This window comes from Puma concolor, chromosome A1 (genome assembly GCF_028749965.1).
Source record: "Puma concolor isolate L17-30 chromosome A1, mPumCon1.1.hap2, whole genome shotgun sequence".
Classification (NCBI taxonomy): domain Eukaryota; kingdom Metazoa; phylum Chordata; class Mammalia; order Carnivora; family Felidae; genus Puma; species Puma concolor.
In genome coordinates this window covers 139,740,926-139,762,574 of record NC_141667.1, presented here as the reverse complement: position 1 = coordinate 139,762,574, position 21,649 = coordinate 139,740,926, and the positions used below count along the sequence as shown (strand labels likewise).

At 46.1% G+C, this 21,649-nt stretch overlaps 1 protein-coding gene and 2 long non-coding RNA genes across 3 annotated transcripts; 2 read left to right on the top strand and 1 right to left on the bottom strand.

Annotated features, from left to right (window-relative positions):
* Nucleotides 1–18: 18 nt before the first annotated feature.
* Nucleotides 19–13,013, bottom strand: PPIC (peptidylprolyl isomerase C). Its single transcript, XM_086705410.1, has 5 exons — nucleotides 12,802–13,013; nucleotides 6,647–6,760; nucleotides 6,088–6,181; nucleotides 3,373–3,557; nucleotides 19–668 (listed from the first exon to the last, which is right to left on the bottom strand). Exons 1-5 carry the CDS (start codon nucleotides 12,916–12,918, stop codon nucleotides 540–542), a joined length of 639 nt encoding a protein of 212 aa, XP_086561536.1. The 5' UTR covers nucleotides 12,919–13,013; the 3' UTR covers nucleotides 19–539.
* Nucleotides 4,790–5,843, top strand: LOC147584514 (uncharacterized). Its single transcript, XR_015250582.1, has 2 exons — nucleotides 4,790–5,273; nucleotides 5,370–5,843. It is a non-coding gene; the product is annotated as an uncharacterized LOC147584514 (long non-coding RNA).
* Nucleotides 6,669–8,601, top strand: LOC147584513 (uncharacterized). Its single transcript, XR_015250590.1, has 2 exons — nucleotides 6,669–6,795; nucleotides 7,837–8,601. It is a non-coding gene; the product is annotated as an uncharacterized LOC147584513 (long non-coding RNA).
* Nucleotides 13,014–21,649: the final 8,636 nt, after the last annotated feature.

Genomic DNA, 21,649 nt, shown 5'->3' with positions numbered 1-21,649 from the left:
AAACTCTTGCAAAAAGAATTGACCTATGTAAAAAGCATTTAATATAGAGAACACAGAAGCACCTTCCACCAGGTAAAAGTCCCGATGACATATATCTGATTGCACTAGTCACATCTCTCTTTACCTGCAGAGAATTTGTTTGAATGTAAAAAAACAAACTTCATGTCCCCATCTTCTTCAGACAAATCTTCAGCATCCCTCAACCTGAGGATCACATTTAATTCAGCAGAATAATGATTGTGCTCATAGAAAGAAAAGAGATCATCCAAAGTCTTCTAGTTTAAAAATAGCACCATTGGAGAAAGAGGACTATGTCTTCTAAGTGCAAAGTCCCAAGGCAAGTGATTTACTGCAGTTCATGCAAAGTAAACACTGAGTGGCTGATGTTCTGAACTTCCCTGTGATCGGGGGTAGAAAACAGAAGTAAAAACAAACCAAAACAAAACAGAAAGGCAAACAATAACTTTGGAGAATCAAAAGACACACACACACACACACCATCCCTGCCAGAGTGTGTTCTTTGTTTTCTGCCCGTTGTATCACCAGTCAGGGACCTCAACCACGAAGGGTGTCTTCACGTCTACCTTGCCACTGCTGACGATGGTGCAGTCGGTGAGCGGACGGTCGTGCCCATCAGTTGGCTGCAGTTCTATGGAGTGGACCACTGTCTAGGAAAGACAAGCAGACCCATGGCTCGCTTCTGACTGGCAACCGTGGCGGTCAGAAGGTGAAATCGCTGCCCAGTCTGAAAGCCCAAGTGGGAAACCAGGGGTTTTTTTTGTTTTTTTGTTTTTGCTTTTTATTGGTTTTCTCCACCCCCAGCCCCCCTTGGTATGATTTCAAGAACCACACCCGCCAACCATGGTAAACTTACCATATTCAGGAAATTTACATACAACAGAATAAAATGTATCCACTCCCTTGCTAGTGAAAGAACGTATGTGTGAATTTCCCTCTTTTAATTAGCATTTTATATTCTAAACATAATTAGATATTTTTGTACACACATGGCTCTCATGAAATACATTTCTTCCTGCTTCACACCCGACGTAAGAGTTAACGTGGAGCATGGATCAGTTTCTGCTCTGTCCTGTAAACGGTCTAGGCGTTAAGAAACCAGGTCAGAAGGCAGCCTTAGGAGCGGAGCAGGGTCTGGGTTTGTCCATTTTCAAGCTGACCCCAGCCATTAACCTCCAGGTTGAGTTAGAGGCCCCAGCCCCACAGTGGCGTGAAAGCCCTCTCTCTACCTGGGAAGGCTGCACACACCTGACGCTTCACACTGAAGGAGGGAGGATTTGTCCAGGACTAGGAATACTGGCTTCTGACCTGCTTCCCACACAAGGTTGAGACAAAGAGGGCAACAGTACGAAACACACACACACACACACACACACACACACAATTGTTTCCTTCTGGAGAGAAACGTCTGGTGATTTTTTTTTTTTTTTCTGGAGAGAATATAGTTGTCATTAATCTCTCAAAGAAGTCTATGACTCAGAACGTTAAGGACTGTTCCTCTGAGGCCAGGCAGGTCTCCTAGGATGCACCCCAGTGGGTGGAAGGAATTCAGTGCAGTCAGTTACAGCCATCAGAAGATCGAGAGGTCAGAAGATCTAGAAAAACCGTGACCAGAAGAAGAAAACACAACACGTGCACTCTTCATTCTCTCACGGGTTAGCGTGATGTATTCCACAAAACTCGTTGCGGGAACATCTGAACCAGTTTACTTTTAAACTGTTCAAAACCTGGTTCGACCCACTGGTCAAAAACCCAGACTGGTTGAACACACACACACCCCCGTTCGGCTCACGCCAAGAACAGCATTCCCTTAGAGGCTGGCAGAGTGGTGCACTTGTGACTGGGTAAGAATACAGTCCTGTGAGGACAGTGACATCTCGTGAGAACACAGGCCTGTTCTTTATCGTGACAGGATGTAAAGTGAGCTGCGAAGTCATCCGTGTTGGCCATATTTCATCTCACTCGCCCGTGAGAACCCTATCTTCAGCAGTGCAGGCTGAATACTTTCTTGCCCTGTGGGTTAGGTTCTGAGGGGGGTCAGCTCGGTTCCTGGCTTTTCGATGGGCAGAATCAGGATAGCGGGGAGAAGGTGGGGAAGAATCGCCATAACGGAGCTAACGTTTGGAGGGAAGAGGCAGAACTCGACCTGAGAATGAAACAAAATCAAATATGGAAGAGGGCAGGGGAGTCAAGAATGGTCCAGGGTTGGGGTGAGCGGACCTTACAGCTGCTAGTTTAGGAGTTGGGAGAGCTTCTGTGGGCAGCTAGCTGCTAAGGAGAAGTGTTGGGAACTGAAGAGAGTAAGGATTTTAAGACGTGTTCCCGTGGATTAGGAGTCGGATCCCTCAGCTATTCTTTCAGACAGACCAGCAGAAATCTGAGTTCTCTCTAGCAGTTTTGGTTGCTGTACTGTGACTTCGAAAGTGACCTGTTTGTGTCCTGAAGCACCTGGGGCTCAGTGTCCTTTTTTTAACAGTTTATATTTAATTGTGGTAAGAAACACCTAACATAAAATGTACCGTCTTACCTATTCGTACATGGACAATGCAGCAGTCTTACGTATATTCACAGTGCACAGCTCATGGGCAGAACTTTCTCATCTTGCAAAACTGAAACTCTGCACCCACTGAACACCAACTCCCATTTCTTCCTCCTCACCAGCCCCTGGCAACCACCATTCTCCTTCATGTTTCCGTGCATTTGACTACTTTAGATACCAAAGTAGAATCATTTGGTCTTTTTGTGACTGGCTTATTTTACTTAACATACTCAAGGTTCATCCATGTCGTAGCACGTTACAGGATTTCCTTCCTTTTTAAGGCAGAATATTATTCTACTGTGTACACATATGGGACCCGAGTCTTATTTGGTTACATTAAAAAAGTTTTCATTTATATCAAGTAGTAAGATAAATTAAGTACTCAGTGTTTCCACGTCAAGTCTCCAGCTTTTGCCCCGGTGCTCCTAACAGTCAGAACACCACAATATGGGGCGCCTGGGTGGCTCAGTCGGTTAAGCGTGTGACTTCGGCTCAGGTCATGTTCTCACGGTTCATGGGTTCAAGCCCCGCATTGGGCTCCGCGTACTGACAGCTCAGAGCCTGGAGCCTGCTTTGGATTCTGTGTCTCCCTCTCTGCCCCTCCCCCTACTCGTGCTCTGTCTCTCTCTCTCTCTCAAAAATAAACATTAAAAAAATTTAAAAAATAAAATACCAGTTTTTTCACCTCTGAAGAAGCCAGTCATCATATAATAATGAACCTCTAACAGACACATTTTAGGAGGAAAATAAATCACTGAAAGTCCTTCATTATAAATAGAAGGCTTTGAATGAGAAATAATAACATATCAAGTTACCATTCCATCAAGGACTTTTCCAAATACCACATGTTTGCCGTCCAACCAGGTGGGCTTGGTCAAGGTGATGAAGAACTGAGAGCCATTGGTATCAGGCCCAGCGTTGGCCATGCTGACCCACCCGATGCCATAATGCTTCAGTTTGAAGTTCTCATCTGGAAATGTCTCACCATAAATGCTTATACCTGGGTGAGACAAAGTGGAAAAAAAAAAAAGAGAATCTGGAGAATCACCAGATGTTATATGAAAGTAAATTCTTCAAAGGGAGACATAAGGTTTCAATAGAATTGGTTAACCTCTGGAGGTGGGGAAGGGGGAAAAGATGGTAAAACAAAGGAAAATAAAGGAGGTGATACAATTTGGCTCTAGACACTCAGATAAACACAAAAGACGTGGCAGTACCTTCTGGCCTCCAAGCAAGACCCCAACGTTGGCTAAGCCAACAATTCACTCTGAACTAAGGAAGTGAAGGGCAGGATGACATCGTAGAGCCACATGGAAAGGCGGGTGAGCCATCCTCCTGGCTCAATCTCTGTCCGGAGCTTCAAGTCACTTGTCCTGTGTCACTCCTACCTCAGCACCCAACCGTGATGCAATTAGCACTTGCCCCCCTCAGCTAATTCTCACAGCCCTACAGAACAGGTATTCTCAATCCCATTGTGAGTGAGGCAACAGGGGTTCCAAAGTTCGAAAACTGCACAGCAGAAGTGGAAAGTCAGAGGACTTTCTGTCACTAAAGCTGCTGCTCCCTCCTGCGTCCGCGCTCCGAGCAAGGGCAGCCCGCCAGGAGGTCATCAGGCACGATGACCTCTGGTCTCATCAGGAGACAGAGGGTGGTGGCAACCGGAGCACCCAGCGATCCAACCCCTGAACAGAAGAACCAGACGCGGGCGTGTGGACTGGAGTTCTGGCAAAGCCCCAAGTGGAGCGGAACACGGTTTCCCCACACGACAGCGAGAGAGACCATGAGAAGTGTCTGCTCTGTCCTCTCCCACCTGGAACGCCTGCCACGCCCGCCTCCTCCGCCTTCCCTTCTGCCGGGCTCCTTATCCCTCGCTTGCCAACCTTAACATCCTGGCTCAGTTAGACGGACCAGGAGTGGGTGTCCAAGGCAAGCGATTCACAGCTGACGGGTCAGGGACAGACGAGGTGGCCTGGAGAAAGCTCTGCTCACAGAGAGATCGAGACTGAAGTGAAGGGACCCGAAAGGTCCTCCCTCCAAAACTCAGAGAATTTTAACTCAAGACGTGCGTGGACATTTGCACACGTGCGTGCACACACACGGCAGGGAAGGAAAAGAGAAGGAGAAAAAAGCAGGAAAGCGGCCACAGGAAAGCTCAGTCACTGATCCTGCCTGGCCCCAGGGCGGGACCCTGAGATGATGCGGGTCTCAAAGGACACTGCCACCGGACCTGCAGGCTTTTCCAGAGAGGCCCAGCTCTGCAGCAGCGGGGGCTTACTTCCCCAGGCATCCACCCTGGCTGGCCCCACTGACCCGAGTCATCCGAACCACTTCTCTGCTCCACTCTACATCCCCATACCCCTGTGGCATTTTGGCAGGGAGTGAAAGTAACTCTCCCGAAGGACCCGGCCAATCCGAGGGCTGAATGGTCGCCATTTTGTTACAGATAAGCCATGGCGGTAAGCATACACTTAGCAATAGTGCTTGCACACGGCCCGAGTGTTTCTTTAAAAAGTTAGCAATCTAATACCCATCAAAGCAAGTTATTTGCTGAACTGGAAATCTTAAACCTGAATGAAACTGAAATCCTAATGTGGTTGTAGGTATGGTATGTGTCCAGGTCACAAACTCCCGGCGACCCCGAGGGAAGACGTTCCAGGGAGCTGGGCACCTGCAATCCGCAGTGAGGAACCACAGCCTCGGGGATATCCGACGTTGCGTAAGTTTAATTATTTGTGCTTCGCAGGGCTCTGCCTTTGTTTACAAAAGCGTATGTTATAATTTTGACAACTCCTCTGTTACTTTTTATTATTAGTGTTGCTGGAAAAGCTGACAACAAAATGAAAGAATTTTGAAAGAAAGGGGTAAAGCCACCTGTAATCCTGCCTCCTAAATTCCAGCCTCGCCCTCCCAGAGTGGTGGCCTCCCCTGCAAGTTCTCCTCTCCTGCATCCCCGTCTGAGGCTGGCTGCCACCCCAGCCTGCACACGGTTTTGTACTCAACCTTTCCTTCCTGTGTCAGATAGCCTTCTCTACTGTTGCAAACTGGGAGTCTAGCATTTTAAAAACTGCACAGTGGTCTACTGGATGAATATATCTCCACCACGAAAAGATAAGGAACACCAAAGCAATACTGTTTAAAATCAGGAAGCCTCCAGGTCACGATCTCGCGGTTTGTGAGTTCAAGCTCTGCGTCAGGCTCGGTGCTGGTGGTGTGGAGCCTGCTTGGGATTCTCTCTCCCTCTTCCCCATGTGTTCTCTCTCTCTCAAAATAAATTTAAAAATATATATATATAAAAAAATAAAACTAGGAAGCCTCGCTCATTCACACCTAGGACTAGATTTTGGTAGATGAGGTCCTCCCCCCCCCCCGCCCCCCCAGCCCAAACCCTGTGCTTCTGAAGAATTAGTCTGGTGGTCTTGATGAATTGGTTTCCTGAACCTGGGAATTCACTTCATGGGGTGGATACACTGACTTGAGCTGAGGTGTCAGTTTGGTAGACAGAAAAGGAAAAATGCAAAAGACAGTGTTACCGCCAGTGCCGTCCCCACTGGTGATGTCTCCTCCTTGAATCATGAAATCTTTGATGACGCGATGAAATGTGCTTCCTTTATATCCGTAGCCTTTCTAAAGAGATTATGTCAATTGAATATATGAGTAGGTATAACCCACACCAAAAGATAAACCCCAGCGTTTATCTGGAAAGGACACAATGAGAAAATGACACGAGCTATGGGCAGAACCTGATGAGGTCCCTGCAACAAGGTACTAATAGAAATGTTCTCATTAGCAGACCCAAAATAAAGAAACCAACTGTGGAAGTCAAGGATTAATGTGAATAAGTGAAAACAGAGCAATCTGCGTTTTCATATGATGCAGTTCCCCTCAATTTCTAGAAACCCAAGGACACAGGGTGCCCAAAGAGTGAGATTTTGTACAAAAATAAAGTAAAATACTGTTAAGACGTCCCGGGTTCATTGGACCTGCTAATTCCACACTTATTTTCCCAGAAAACATCTGTATTTACGCTGGGCTTAACAGAAGGAAGATCCCATTTTGTGCACAGTTAAGGGACCCACAGCTGAGACCTACCTCGCCTGTGGCCAGAGCGACAAAATTTTCCACAGTCTTGGGCACAACCTTTCCAAAGAGGCCAATCACGATTCTGCCAACATCTTTGTCTCCGATCCTCACATCAAAGAAGACCTGGTGTGGTTGAACCGGCAGAGCACAGGCACAAGGTAAGAGAAGGTTAAAATCTGAGAACGCATTGCTATGCAAAAGGCCTCCCTGCCCCCACAGCAGCTTATAAAGGAGCCCTAAAACCCTCGTGTGGGTGCAAGGCACCTGTAAACATTCATTCCGCAAGCACTCAGTGAGCCCCCGCAGGCCGGGCCCTGTGCTAGGTCCTGGGTCTGAAGTTGGTCAGCCAGTGAGGTCTCCGAGAAAACTCCATGCCCCCCCCCCCCCCCCCCCCCCCCCCGCCGCCGCACACCCCAGACCACACAGCTGCCACCTCCCATTTCCCAGCTCTGTGCTCTTCCAGAAGGGTGACGCTCCAAATCTTGGCAGGAGAGAAAAACTGGTGGAGAGAGAAATCGTCTAACCATCCAGATTTATTTTTGTGTGACTTCAAACAGGGCCCAATTCCCAGTGAGTTCTCATAGACATCTGCTGTCAAGGGAACTGTAAGACATCAGAATGCACAGCAAGTTCTCCGAAAGGCCTGCCACTCCCCTGCAAGCCCTGTGAGGCTCCGGCTCCCCAGCCTCATCCAGAGCTCCCCCCACCCCCACCCCCGACAAAACCGTTCACCCTGGGGACTCCACCGCTGAACTCAGGGTCGTGCTCCCGAAATTGGGGGGGGGGGTGACTGAGTTCTCTCTTTCTGTCACCACATTTTAGAGCAGATAAAAGGAAACACGGACCCACAGTGAGTGAGTCACTTGTGTGGATAAACCTTAGAAAGTTCTCTTAAACTATGTTGTAAAAACCTGTTCCATCCGAGGGGTGCCTGGGTGGCTCAGTTGGTTAGGCGTCTGACTTCGGCTCAGGTCATGATCTCACAGTTCATGAGTTCGAGCTCTGCGTCGGGCTCTGTGCTGACAGCTCAGTGCCTGGAGCCTGGAGCCTGCTTCGGATTCTGGGCCTCCCTCTCTCTGCCCCTCCCCCACTCACACTCTGCCTCTCTCTCTCTAAAATGAGTAAACATTAAAAAAAATAAAAAAATTAAAAAAACCTGTTCTGTCTGAAACGAAGCCACCCACGTTTTTGTCTCACAGATCACCGTGTTACGAGGATTCCGGGCTGGAATGCTTGAAAAGGCTATCGAGTCGAAGGGCATTCTATTAGCAAGTTTAGATTATATGAACCAATTTACGGTTTGAATGGGTAAAAAAAGACATTCAAGAGATGGCTTTAAAAAAATGTAAGAAGGGTTGTCAGAGGAAAAAGATGTCTTACAGTTTAGAAAAATCATAAAGTAAAGACTGTGAAGCGTTAGTCCAAGACAAGAGCTTCTGCCAATACATCAGCACGTCTGTCACGGGGTGATGTGATATTCAGTGTTCCGTGTGGCATTTGAGAGTTTTTACGTGGCCACAGCAGCCAAAACCGTATTATTATTTATACGGCACAACTTTATAGAATGTATAAGAGACCGGGCCCTTGAGATGCGGCGACGCACTTGAGGAGAACAAGTCAATGCAGCTGGGGGACAGGAAGCTGCATGAATGTGCCACAAGCCCGGTCGTGCAGAGCCCACGTCGCAGAGAAGCCGTTTCTCCAAAGTGATTTACAAGCCAATGAGAGAATTCAATGACGGGCAGTAACGAACCAGCATCCGGAAAAGACTCAGGGACACAGTCTTCTAGGGACACCATACAAGACGCTAGAAAAGCCTGCCAGACTAGTAAAATACAGAAGAGAAAATATCGCCTTTGAGTGTTGAGACAGCACGAAGAAGAAAATGTGGGAGGGCAGCAGAAGATGAAGAAGAGGGCTTGTCACCCAGCAAAACGCGTCAATAAAAAAATCTGACTTTCTTACGTGACGCCCAGCACACGTACTAACAGCTTTTTCCCCCAAACTGAGCTTTCAACTCCATGACTGACAGCACAAAAACGCAGCAGAGTTTTCCTGACTCCAGTGGAAATGATAAAGTCAAATCTTACTCGGGCAACAAGCGCATGAGGGGCCAGACGGGGCCCAGAGGGGGGCTGAGGGCTGAGGGCAGGCATCCTGGAAAAGGCGTGATGGGGAGCAGGCCTGGAGTGGGAGGACTAGAATGATCATGAGCCCCACCTGGCAGAGCTCCTGAAATGTGGTCTCTGTGCACAGAAGCAACAGGGAGAGAATCTCACCAGTTTCAGAAGGAAGGCTGCGGCTATGAGATCTGGGTTTTGTTAGGCAGTAGAAAGGGAAGTAACAGGATCCAGGGAAGACGGGGGATATTACTCAAGCTGGGGGGAGGAGAATCTGGGAGCTCTTAGATCAGGGAGGAGGAGGGGGGGGAAGAGGAGGGGGAGGGGGGAGGGGGAAGGGGAGGAGGGTAGGAGGGGGAGAAGAGGGGGGAGTAGAGGGGGAGGAGAGGGAAGAACAAGAAGAGAAGGAGGGGGAGGGAGGGAAGAGGAGGAGGAGGGGGAGGAGAGGGAGGAGGGGGAGGAGTAGAGGGGGAAGAGAGGGAAGAACAAGAAGAGAAGGAGGGGGAGGGAGGGGAGAGGAGGAGGAGGGGGAGGAAGGGGAGGAGTAGAGGGGGAGGAGAGGGAAGAACAAGAAGAGAAGGGAGGGGAGAGGGGGAGGAGTAGAGGGGGAGGGAGGGGAGAGGACGAGAGGGAGGAGGGAGAGGAGGAGGAGAGAGAGGGAAGGAAACAAACAGGACCTAGCCAGTGGTGTCTCGGCACTGTGCCTACATGTCTCGTATAATTGATCCTCCCACATCCTTGGACGAGGGGCACGTGCTGTCATCACCGATTAACACACGAGAAAAGTAAGGATGAGGGAGGCTCAGTGATTGACCAAGGTTCCCCAGCCGGGAGCAGGAAAGCCAGCTCTGGGGTCCCAGGTTACACCTAACTGGACTGCGGTTAATCCTGGCTCTCTCGGGCCAGGCAGGGGACCCCTAAAGGGCAGAAATGGTGTTTTTAGGTCCCCAGTGCTTAGCACAGCGTCAGCTCGAGCGGGTCCTCAAAACGTGACTAGTTCAATGCCAGGTGATGTTACAGGAGGACCAGGGCACACATGTAGACAGAGGGTGGAGGGGACCCAAGGCAGACCCTATCACCCTAAGATCATCTCCGACTGCTGCGTGCCCTTGAGAAGCAGACAAGCGGTGAGGCTACAGTCCCACAGAAAAGAAAAAATGTATATATAAGTAGGTGTAACATAATGGGAAATCAGGTTTATAACAAGACAAGTACAGATGAAATGTTATGGTTGGAGGTGATGATTATCTATCTGTGCAGATCAGGGTGGGCTTCCTGGCTGAGGTGGCATCTGAATTCCACACTGCCCTTCAAGAGTAAGCACCTCAGTCATTTCTTTTATCCCTGAGGGCTACTTTTGAAAGTCATTTGAAAATGATGGGCCACTGGAGTGGGCAAAGAGGTTAGAGGGAAGAGGCACTCAGAGCCGGATCCAAACCCCTGTTGGGTTAATCCTGCTTCCCTTTCCAGAGCAATCAGGGAGGATGCAGGGAGGATCTGTTCCGGAGATGACCATTCCTTTCAGGGCTGCAAGTTCACAGGAAGACTAATAAGGTAACGTGAATAACAGTAACAACTGGCCTTTTTAATCACCGCTAAGCACTTTACCTGCTTTATCACATCTAATACACAAAAGCCCGGAGTAGATAGTATCTCTGTCTCCACTTAAGGAGGAGGAAACAGAGCCTCACACAGGAAATCACCTGCCCAGGGTCACCAGGCCATAGCCACTTGGCCCCTCTATGCTGTAGAAAGTGCCAGCATGCTGTGCCATTGGGGCAGTTAGGAAGATGGCAACATTATTCTCCCCACTCTAGGTGCCTGACCTTGCACACACCCCAGGGCATCTGCTGAAACAGTCAGGGCTGCTCAATGCAGCGGATTTTGAGACCAGTGAGCCAGAGCCTGGACCTGAGGCTCTCGGGCTGGGCTAAGCAGGTGGCTGAGGCGGTGGCCGGTGAGTGCCACTTTAGGCCTTGTGGGTGACAGCGCCTCCCACCTCTCTTATAACAGATTCCTACTTTTAAACGAAATCAGACGGAAAGGAAAAAGACTGATGGGGAAAACACTAGTGCCAGTTAATCTACTTCTCCTGACTCAGAGAGTTTTTAAGGTCTCTATTTTCCAGTAGGTTCAGTTGTTTTAAAACGCCCACTGAAAAAGCCATTCGACAGGGTCAAATCTGCAGAAGACTCACCTACACAATTAGCTTTTAGAATTTAATGATAAATTTGGTAGGAAAGAAAATGACATATATTAAAAATTCTGAGAGTGGGGGCGCCTGGGTGGCTCAGTCAGTTGAGCGTCCGACTTCGGCTCAGGTCATGATCTCACAGCTCGTGAGTTCCAGCCCCGCGTCACAGCTCTGTGCTGACAGCTCGTAGCCTGGAGCTTGCTTTGGATTCCGTGTTTCTGTCTCTCTCTGCTCCTCACTCGCTTGGGCTCTCTCTCTCAAAAATAAACATAAAAAAAAAATAATTCTGAGAGTAGAGTGCATGCAAACTTCCTCAGTGACAGCACCCTAGCCTAGGGGCTAAGAGGCTCCAAATCTTCCCCTCCTGCAGCCACCAGCTTCCTCCCCTCTTGGCCTCCCTTCTAGAAGTTCCCAACCCAGGCTACACATCTCCAGACGCCCTGATTCACTTGCTCTGCGGTGGGTGACCGCACCGTTAGGTTTTCAAGCTTCCCTGGCCAAGTCTGTTCCCCAGTGCTGCCAGTGATATGCTCACACTAAGAAATTGTTCACGGTTTATCTGAAATTCATACCTAACTGACAAACTTCTATCTCAGCTGGCAGTTTACTTCGTATCCCCCACTCCCTTCTAAACCGTGGGCAAATCTTGTCAGTGTCACTTCAAAAAAAAAAAAAAATCAGATCAGCCCAAAACATGGAGAGGCTGGAAGTGAAATCGGTGCTCAAAACAATCGGGCTAAGTTTCTCTCTTTCACACACGCACCCGCAGCACGGTATGGCCTTTCTGTTCACTCTAGGGCTACATCAGATGTTGGGATGCTCTCCCTCTCCCCACCCCACCACCTCGCGTGGGGTCTGTGGTGGAGGATTTAGGCACTCTGCCACTAGCTCCACAGTATCATTTCCACTGGCAAACACCAGCTTTATCGTTAAAACAACTAGCAGCTGCCCCTCCTTCCAGATTCCAAGACACTGCTGCCAGTGGGTTTTTCCAGAAGTGGTGATCAAGGGCACCAAACCATTCCCTCCCTTCCTCCCTCGCTCTCTGCACCCTCCCATTATCTTCTAGCCTGGGTAAATATGCTGAAAAAAAAAAAAGAGCTTAAAGTGGAGAGAAACAGTTCATGGTAGATAATCACTGCCCTCCCCCTGCCCCTCCATTCCCGATAGAGATTTTAAAAGGCTGGCAGAGCTAGTCCCATCCCAAGCTCAGGGTCCAAAGTCGAAAAAAGTCTAAGTCTAAAAGCACACCTCTCCCTCCCCACCCCCAGCGGGAGGACCACGGTTCCTAAATACAGGAGGCCAGTCGGTCTCTAGAGCAGTGCACGTAAAGCCGACCCGCACACTCCCGCGCAGAGGCTGGCCCCGGGACCCCCCGCCCCCCGCCCCCAGGCCCGGGTGACAGCGGCGGCGGCTGCCCACTGCGCCCCCGCGGCTCAGAGCGCGCCTCTTGCGCCCGCCCCAATCAGCATTCTTTTCCTCCTCCTGTTCCCGAGTCCCCGCCACGCCGAAGGAAGTACTCGCGCCGGCTCCTTCCTGGAGAAAGGGCCCAATAGTTCCGGAAGCTTCCTCTAGCCCCCCGGCAGGTCACGTCGGACCCGACCACCCGCCCGGGGCACTCAGTTAGTTCAAACAGCTCGGCCCAGCGCCCCCAAGTCTCCCGGGACAGCGCCGCCCCCGCGCGCCGGCAGCCCCCTCCCCCCCCCCTCCCCCAGCCCCGCGGCCGCCTCGCTTCGCCTGCGCCCGGGAAGCCCCCTCCTCGCCGCCGCGGACGCTGAGGACCCAGTCCCCGAAGTTCCCCCATCCCCCTGGCGCGCACGATGGCAAGTTGCTGCCCGCCGCTCGATCACCTTGGCCGTCACCGAGGGGCCTCGCCTGCCGACGCGCGAGGCCCCCGCAGAAGGCACGAGCGCGCCGAGCCCCACGCAGAGGGCGAGAGGTAGCAGCAGCCGGGGACCCGGGCCCATGGCGAGCGGTGGCAGCGGCAGCAGCGGCGGCAGCGGCTCGGGCGCCACCGCAGTCTCCGGGACCGTTGGCCGGACTCCCGGGCGGCTGCGCCTGCGCGCTCCCGGGTTGGGGGGGGGGGTGGAGGCGGGGGGGATGGGATGGGGCGGTCGGGGCAGGGCCGGAACCTGGGGCGCGCCCCTCCGCTGTTCAGCCCGGCGACCCGCTGGGGACTGGGGGCGGCGCGCCGGGGAGGGCGCAGCAGGGGCTGAAGGCCGTCCCTGCGGCGGGTGCGCGGGGCGCCGGGGGTCCAAGCGAGCCCGCGGGGCCCGGGGGGAGGCGCGGCCCCTCGACGCCCGAGAGCTGCAGAGGGCGCGCGGGGCATCTCCGGCAACCTACGGCGTAAGAGCGCGTTGACCCTGCCGCAAAGTTCAGGACTCCCCGCGCTGCGGGGCCGCCTGGCAACTTGCGCGCGGCCGGGTCTCTGCGGAAGGGTCCTCGTGGGTGACGCGACATCCGAGGAAGAGCCCCCGACGCGCCTGCCGGCTTCCCGTGCTCCATCCAAGACTTTAGCTTAAAGGTTTGGACGTCTCTCAGAGCTTTGGGAGCCCTGGATGTGGTGACTCGATTGCACGTGATGAACGACCCTTCACTGAGATGATGCAAGTTGGAGATACAACTTTTACAAACTTAAAAGTAGGTTTAGGAAGATTATTTCATGATATGGGGAAAGCTCGTTATATCCTTTAATGGAAAACTCCGGTTGCAGAATCACATGGAAATTTTGATCTCATCTGTGAAAATAAATATATAAAGGCTTTTTTTTTTTTTTTTTTTTTTTTTTTTTTTTACCGGTGAGAAACGTACCACAATATTTACGGTAGCTCTGGTGACAGGATTAGGGATTTTTGCTTTCTTTGTAATTTTCTGATTTCCCAGGTATTCTATACCGAGCATGTAAGTACTTTATAATCAGGAAAATGTTATTTTAAAGCTCAGTGCTTTCTGAATTAGGGCTTCAAAGGACTTTTAAAGTTTTAGAGTAATAGCTCCAAAATTAACTGCAAATTAAGAATAGTATTCTCTTGGGGTTTTTTTCCTCTCTCTTTTTTTTTTTTAATGTTTATTTTTGAGAGACAGAGCACGCCAGCGTGAGCTGGGGAGGGGCAGAGGGAGAAGGAGACACAGAATCCAAAGCAGGTTCCAGGCTCAGAGCTGTCAGCACGTGGGGCTCCAACTCAGGAACCAGGAGATGCCGCTTAACCAACTGAGCCAGCCAGGTGCCCCTGTCTTGGTTTTCCGAGTGGCTGGTGCCATGACTTTCAAACCAAGATTTTCCTTGAGTAAGCAGATAGGATTCCTCTGTGTAAGTGTAGATCTAAAATTAAACTGGGACCATTTCTTATGTATAAAAGGAGTGACTTCTACTTTAGAGGGGCAGGTAGAACACTTCTGAATTCCTTTAATAGTTGAGTCCAGTGAAAGACCTAGTGGCTTTCCTCATAACCTCTCGCCCCCAATAAAGTCACCCTTCTTGTATATAAATTGTAGCAATCTAAGCGTATCAGAGCACTTATCACACGGAATGCTTGTATTTGTTTATCTCACTCATGACTGTAATCGTTTTTGTCTGACTCTGTTATCAGAAGGTAAGCATTACCAGAGCAGGGAGCATACCTGCTTTTACTCCTGTTGATGACACAGACCTAATACAATGTCTGGCGTATAGTGATTTCTCAGTAAATATTTGTTCAGTGGATGAATCTGTCTACCTACGTTTTAAAAATCACCTTATTGTGCGGCATTTGGGTGGCTCAGTCAGTTAAGCTTCTGACTCTTGATCTCAGGGTCTTGATCTCAGAGTGGTGAGTTCAAGCTTGGTGTTGGGCTCCGTGCTTGGCATGGAGCCTGCTTAAAAAAAAAAAAAAAAAAAATCACTGTATTGAGAAGGTTAATACAAATAAAAGTGCACAGAATGAAAATCAATGAATTATCACAACAAAGACACCACTAGAACTGTCTGCCCCCAAAGAGATGGAATAGTCAACAGTTCCTTGAAAACTCCCCTGTACCTGCTCCCAGTTACTAACACTTTCTTTCCCCCAAATGGGAACCACAATCCCGACTTCTTACGTTATGGTTTTGTTTAGTTTTTTAACTTCGTTTAGTTGGAATCTCATAGCATGTATTCTTTTGCTCAAATTTATGCTGGTGAAATGCATCTATGTTTTTGCCCATAGCTATTTTGGTGCATAGCACAAGGTAGGGATGAAATTCCATTTTCCCACCCTAGGAATATCCACTTATCCCAGCACAATTTTTTGGAAAGTCTCCTTTACTAACTGCTCTGTAATGCTACTTCTGTCATGGAACAAGTGTCTCTCCATGCCTGGATCTGCTTGTAGGCCCTCTCTTCTGTCCACCTGACATCTTTGTCTATCTTCGCGCCAGTATCACATTGTCTTAATGAAAATAGCTTTATAATAAGTCTTCATATTTAGTAATGCAAATGCTGTCACCTTGTACGACAGATTCTTGGCTGTTCTTGACCCTTTCCATGTCCGTATAATCTTGAGAATCACTTTGTCATTTCCATAAACTGAGATTTTGGTTAGGGTTGCCTTGTATCTATAGATCCTTTTGGAAAGACTTGCCATATTTGTAATATTCCAGTTCATGAACATGGCATATTCCTCCATTTATTTAGGTCTTCTTTAATTTATCTCAATAAGATTTTTTTTAATTTTTCTTAACATTTATTCATTTCTGAGAGACACAGAGAGACAGAGGATGAATAAGGGAAGGGCAGAGAGAGAGGGAGACACAGAATCCGAAGCAGGATCCAGGCTCTGAGCTGTCACCACAGAGCCCGACGCAGGGCTCAAACTCACGAACAGCAAGATCATGACCTGAGCCGAAGTCGGATGCTTAACCATCTGAGCCATGCAGTCGCCCCTCTCAGTAAGATTTTATAGTTCTCTACCCAAAGGTCTTCTATGTTTTTTGTTAGATTGACTAAAATGTGTTTGGGTTTGTGTGTGTGTGTGTGCGCTATTATAAATTATACCCTTTTAACATTTATTTTCCTGTTTGTTGCTGTTGTAGCAAAATTAACTTTGCATATAAATTTTGAATAAATCAACTTTGTTAAACTTACTAATTGTAATAATTTATCTGTGAATTATTCAGGAATTTCTACAGAGACAACTACATCGTCCATAGATAATGTGTTTTACTTATTCCTTTCTAATCTTTACATCTTTCTTTTTCTTGTCTTATTGCATTGGCCAGGACCATCAGTACAAAAGGAAGTAACAGTAGGGGGAGTCTTTGTTTTGTGGGTTAAACAGTGTTCTCCTGAAAGATAAGTTGCAGCCCTAAGCCCCAGAATCTGTAAATGCGAGTGTAGTTGGAAATAGGGTCTTTGTTAATGTAGAGTTAAGATGAAGTCATATTGGAATAGGATAGGTGCCCTACTCCAGTGTGACTAGTGTTCTTTTAAAAAGGTGAGACGCAAAGACATACACAGAGAAGAACACCATGTGAAGACCGAGGCAGAAATTGGAATGATGCATTTATAAGCCGAGGGATTCCAAGGATTTTGGCAACCACCAAAAGCTAGGAAGAGGCAAGGAAGGATCCTCCCCCAAGGCCTTCAGAGAGAACACGGCCAGGCCAATGCCTTGATTTCAGACTTGTAGCCTCTGGAATTGTGAGACAATAAATTTCTCTTTTGAGCTGTCAGTTTGTGGTAGTTAGTTATAGCAGCCCTAGGCAACAAAGTCAACATGTTTTAGTCCCAGTTACAGAGGGAAAGCTTCCAGTATTTCACCATAAAGTCTCATACTTGCTGAAGGTTCTTTTGGGAATGGGTATTAATTTTTAGCTTATGAAAATTCCTTTCTAGTCCTCATTTGTTAAAAGTCTTTATGATGAATTTGATCGACATCATCTATTGAAATGAATTGAAAGGTGTTTTCCCCTCAGTCTGTTAATGTGGTGAATTGCATTGATTTTTAAATCTTAACCCAGTATTGCATTCTGGAATACACCCAACACATATTGGCCTTTTTACATAGTGCTAGATATGGTGTGCTTATTTAAAAAAAAAAAACTTACAAAAACTGAAAAAAGGCATTTCTCTTGAAGTTTGGGGAAAAAGTAGTGGGTAAAGTGGTTCTGGCTTTCTAGTTCAGACCAAGCTGATCTTTAACACTTCATCTTTATGTTAACGGATAAGTTTGCTAATCTTACATTCACAATGTCGGCATCTGTATTCATCAGTCAGACCAGCCTGAAATTTTCCTTTCTTGGAATTTCCTGTCAGTTTTTATATCAGGGTTATTCTGGACCTTTTAGTAGGAGTTGGCAAATGGTAGCTATCCTTCCTGTGTTCTCAACGGGTGTGTGTGGCTCCTTTTCTTCCTTGAATATTTCTTAGAATCCATCAGGGCCTGGAGTTTTCTTTATTGAAAAGTTTTAAATTATAGGTTTAATTTTTTCAAGTAGTTGATGAATTATTTAACTTTTCTATTCTTCCACCAGGTTTTACATGTAGGGTATTTTGAGGAATTTCTCTATTTTATTTATATTTTAATATTCTCTCCCATAAAGTTGTTTAATACATCTTTTTATTTTTATTTATTTTTAATTTTTTTCTTTTCTCTCTTTTTCATTTCTTTTCTTTTTCTTAAATACAGAAAGGGAAAAATTCATTTCTATTTTCAATTTTTATTAAAAATATTTTTCTTTAAATTTTTTCTACTATATTTTTTACTTTTGTGTAAATTTTTTCAAATTGTATTTTATTTTTTAATTTTTTAATGTTTATTTGTTTTTGAGAGAGAGAGAGAGAGACAGCTTAAGCATGGGAGGGGCAGAGAGAGAGGGAGACACAGAATCCAAAGCAGGCTCCAGGCTCCGAGCTGTCAGCACAGAGCCTGATGCAGGGCTCGAACTCATGAACCATGATATCATGACCTGAGCCGAAGTCAGACGCTCAACCGACTGAGCCACCCAGGCGCCCCCCAACACATCTTTTTATAATTTTATAGATCTGTAGGCCTAAGAGTAATGTCTTCTTTTTCATTCCTCTCACTGTTCATTTCTTTTTCTTTGAACAGCTTCACCAAGAGAGCTGGTAATTACATTTGTTTTTATTTCATTAGCTTGTGTTCTTAACTTTATTATTTCCTTCCCTCTACTTTCTCTGAGTTTAATTTACTCTTAGTTTTTGTATCTCCTTTAGATCCTCTTTCTTTCTTTCTTTCTTTCTTTCTTTCTTTCTTTCTTTCTTTCTTTTCTTTCTTTCTTTCTTTCTTTTGCTGAGTAATACGAATTTGTATTTCCTCTGTGTCTTTTCATGGGTTGATATAGCTCATTTCTTTTTATCTTTGAGTAATAGTCCCTTATATGCTGTGCCACTGCTAGTCCATTCACTCAAGCAAAAGAAATCTCTTTGTTGCTTTCTGGTTTTGATAATTATGAATAGAGCTGCTGTAAACATCTGTGTGCAGGTCTTTGTGCGGACATAAGTTTTCAACTCCTTTGGGTAAATACATAGGAGAGTAATTACTGGATCATATGGCAAGAGTATGTTTAGGTTTACACGAAATTGACAGACTGTCTTCCAAAGTGGCTGTACCTATTTGCTTTCCCCCTTGCAAGAAATGACAGTTCCTATTGTCCCACGTCCTCAGCAGTGCTGGGTGTTGTCAGTGTTTTGGATTTTAGCCATTCTAATAGGCATGTGGTGGTAGTATTTTAGCTTATAATATTGTATAAGCCAAATTCTTTTTTTTTTTTAAGTTTATTTAGTTATTTTGAAAGAGAGAGAGAGAGCACGTGTAGGGGAAGGGCAGAGAGAAAGAGAGAGAGCTCTGTCAGCACAGAGCCCACCTGGGGGCTAGAAGTCACAAACCATGAGATCTTGACCGGAGGGGTAATCAAAAGTGTGACGCTTAGCCAACTGAGCCACCTCAGGTGCTGCCAAATTCTTTTTTTTTTTTTTTTTTTTTTTTTTTAATCCAGGAAGATCACAACATCCCTGAGAAGAAAGAATCCTGAAAAGACGCAAAGAAGTTCGTTTTATTTTTTAATTTATTTAAAGTAAGAGAAAAATAAAAGTTTACCCATTTCTCCTCTGACCACAGCCACCAACCAGTCTGTTCTCTGTATCTATGAACTTAGGCGCTGGGGTTTTTTTTTGTTTTTTTCTTTTGATGCCTGTTTGTTTATTTTGAGAGCGAGAGGGTGTGTGCATGTGCTCGTGCACGTGCAAACAGACAGAAGAACTGACAGGATCCAAGCACGTTCCGGGCTCAGCACAGAGTCCAGCTGGGGGCTCCATCTCATGAGATCACGACCGGAGTGAAATCAAGAGTCAGATGCTTAACTGACTGAGCCACCCAGGTGCCCGTGAACTTATTTTTTATATATGTATTTTGAGCTTTCACATGTAAGAGAGCTCATATAGTATGTGTCTTTCTCTGACTTATTTCACTTAGTTCATCAATTTTTATCCTTTCTTCTTCTGTATTGCTCAGTGTGCAACTACAGTGATAAAATCCCCCTTAATAAGCACGACTTTAGATGCTTCCCACAAGTTTTGATATGTAGTATTTTCATTATTCTTCCCATTTAAAAATTTTTCTAATTTACACTTTTGAAATCCCATGTGTTATTTAAAAGTCTGTTAGTTGGGACACCTGGGTGGCTCAGTTGTTTAAGCACCTGAATCTTGATCTCAGCTCAGGTTTTGATCTCAGGGTTGTGAGTTCAAGTCCCACACTGGGCTCCACACTGGGAGTGGAGCCTTCTTTAAAAAAAAAAAAAAAAAAGATTAGTAGTTTATTTCCTCAATATGAGTTAAAAAAAATCTTTTTGTTAGTGATTTCTAGCTTGATTGTGTCTCCCTCTCTCTCTGCCCCTCCCCTGTTCATGCTCTGTCTCTCTCTGTCTCAAAAATAAATAAATGTTAAAAAAAATTTAAAAATAAAAATAAATTCTAGGTAGTTAATATATAGTGTAACATTGGTTTCAGGAGTAGAATTTTGTGATTCATCACTTAGTAACACCCAGTGGTCATCGTAACAAGTGACCTCCTTAAAACCCATCACCCATCTAGCCCATCCCCCACCCACTTCCACCATCAACCCTGTTTTATCATTAAGAGTCTCTTATGGTTTGCTTTTCTGTCTCTCTCTTTTTCCCCCCTTCCCATAGGTTCATCTGTTTTGTTTCCTAAATTCCACCTGAGTGAAATCACATGGTATTTGTCTTTCTCTGCCCCACTCATTTTGCTTAGCATAATACGCTCTAGCTCCATCTACATCATTGCAAATGGCAGGATTTCATTCTTTTTGATGACTGAGTAATACTCCATTGAATGTATACCACGTCTTTTTTATTCATTCATCAGTTGATGGACACTTGGGCTCTTTCCTCGTTTGGCTACTGTTGATAATGCTGCTGTAAACATCGGGGTGCATGTACCCCCTTTGAATCTATAGTTTTGTATCCTTTTGAGTAAATAGCTAGTAGTGCAGCTGCTGGATCATAGGTTAGTTGTATTTTTAACTTTTGGAGGAACGGAGCTCCATACTGTTCTCCAGAGTGGCTGCACCAGTTTGCATTCCCACCAGCGGTGCAAGAGGGCTCTCCTTTCTCCACATCCTGTCTCTTAGTTGTATTCTTTTATAATATGTAGACACTTGGTTAATGACATAGGATCTGATCAATTTTTTTTAAACTGTTTTCTGTGTATTCAGTGTATTATTCTGCCCTTGTTAAGATTTTGTGTTCTCTGTCTGTCCATGGGATCAAGTTTGTCAATCCTGGATTTTATATCTTTAGCCTTACTGACTTACATGCCTGTTACTGGTTACTGAGACAAGTGTGTTAAAATATCTCATCATGACTGTAGGTTATCTATGTCTCCTTGTAGGTCTCTAAGTTATTTATGTGTTTTTTAAATGTGTTTTAAGGCAACTTTATTGAGTGCAAACAAATCTAATACCATCTTTAGATGAATTTAATTTTTTGTCATTATGAAGTGTCATTCGTGATTTGTAGTGATACTTTTTGCCTTAAAGTCAGATACTACTATAACTTACCATCTTTCTGTGGTTACTGAACACACGGTTTGTCTTCTTCTGTGATTGTACTTGACTGTCAATCCTTGTGTCCTTATGTTTTAATATATCTCTTGTAAATAGCATAATTTTTAAAAATAAAGTTTGGTTATCTTTATCTTAAATAGAATATGTAACTTGTTTACATTTAAAGTATTTACTTAGGGGCACCTGGGTGGCTCTGTTGGTTAAGTGTACAAATTTGGCTCACGTCATGATCTCCTAGTTCGTGAGTTCAAGCCACTCTGCAATGACGGTGTGGAGCCTGCTTGGGATTCTCTCTCTCCCTCTCTCTGCCCCTCCCCTGCTCTGTCTCTCTCTCTCTCTCTCTCAAAATAAATAAGTCAACTTAAAAATAAATAAAATAAATACGTGTTTAGATTTAATCCTAATATCCTAATGCTTCCTTTCTCTTTGTACCCTCTTTTATGTTCCTCCCTCCCTCCTCTCTCTCCTTATCCTGATTTGATGGGATAGATGTTAATATTCTGTGTTCTTTCTCTGCCAGTGTGGTAGTTACATACTCCTTTGAATACTCTTTCAGTGGTATTACCAAAGATTACAACATGCATTCTTGATTTTTGAAAGCCTAATATTACCTGTTATTCTTACTCTTTTTGGC

Excerpts from the sequence above, each read along its gene's own strand:
- PPIC (XM_086705410.1), bottom strand. The coding sequence starts at position 12,918 with ATGGGCCCGGGTCCCCGGCTGCTGCTACCTCTCGCCCTCTGCGTGGGG. Across the intron at positions 6,761-12,801 it reads GCCCCTCGGTGACGGCCAAG|GTCTTCTTTGATGTGAGGAT; the intron begins GTGATCGAGCGG and ends CAACCACACCAG. Across the intron at positions 6,182-6,646 it reads TCGCTCTGGCCACAGGCGAG|AAAGGCTACGGATATAAAGG; the intron begins GTAGGTCTCAGC and ends TAATCTCTTTAG.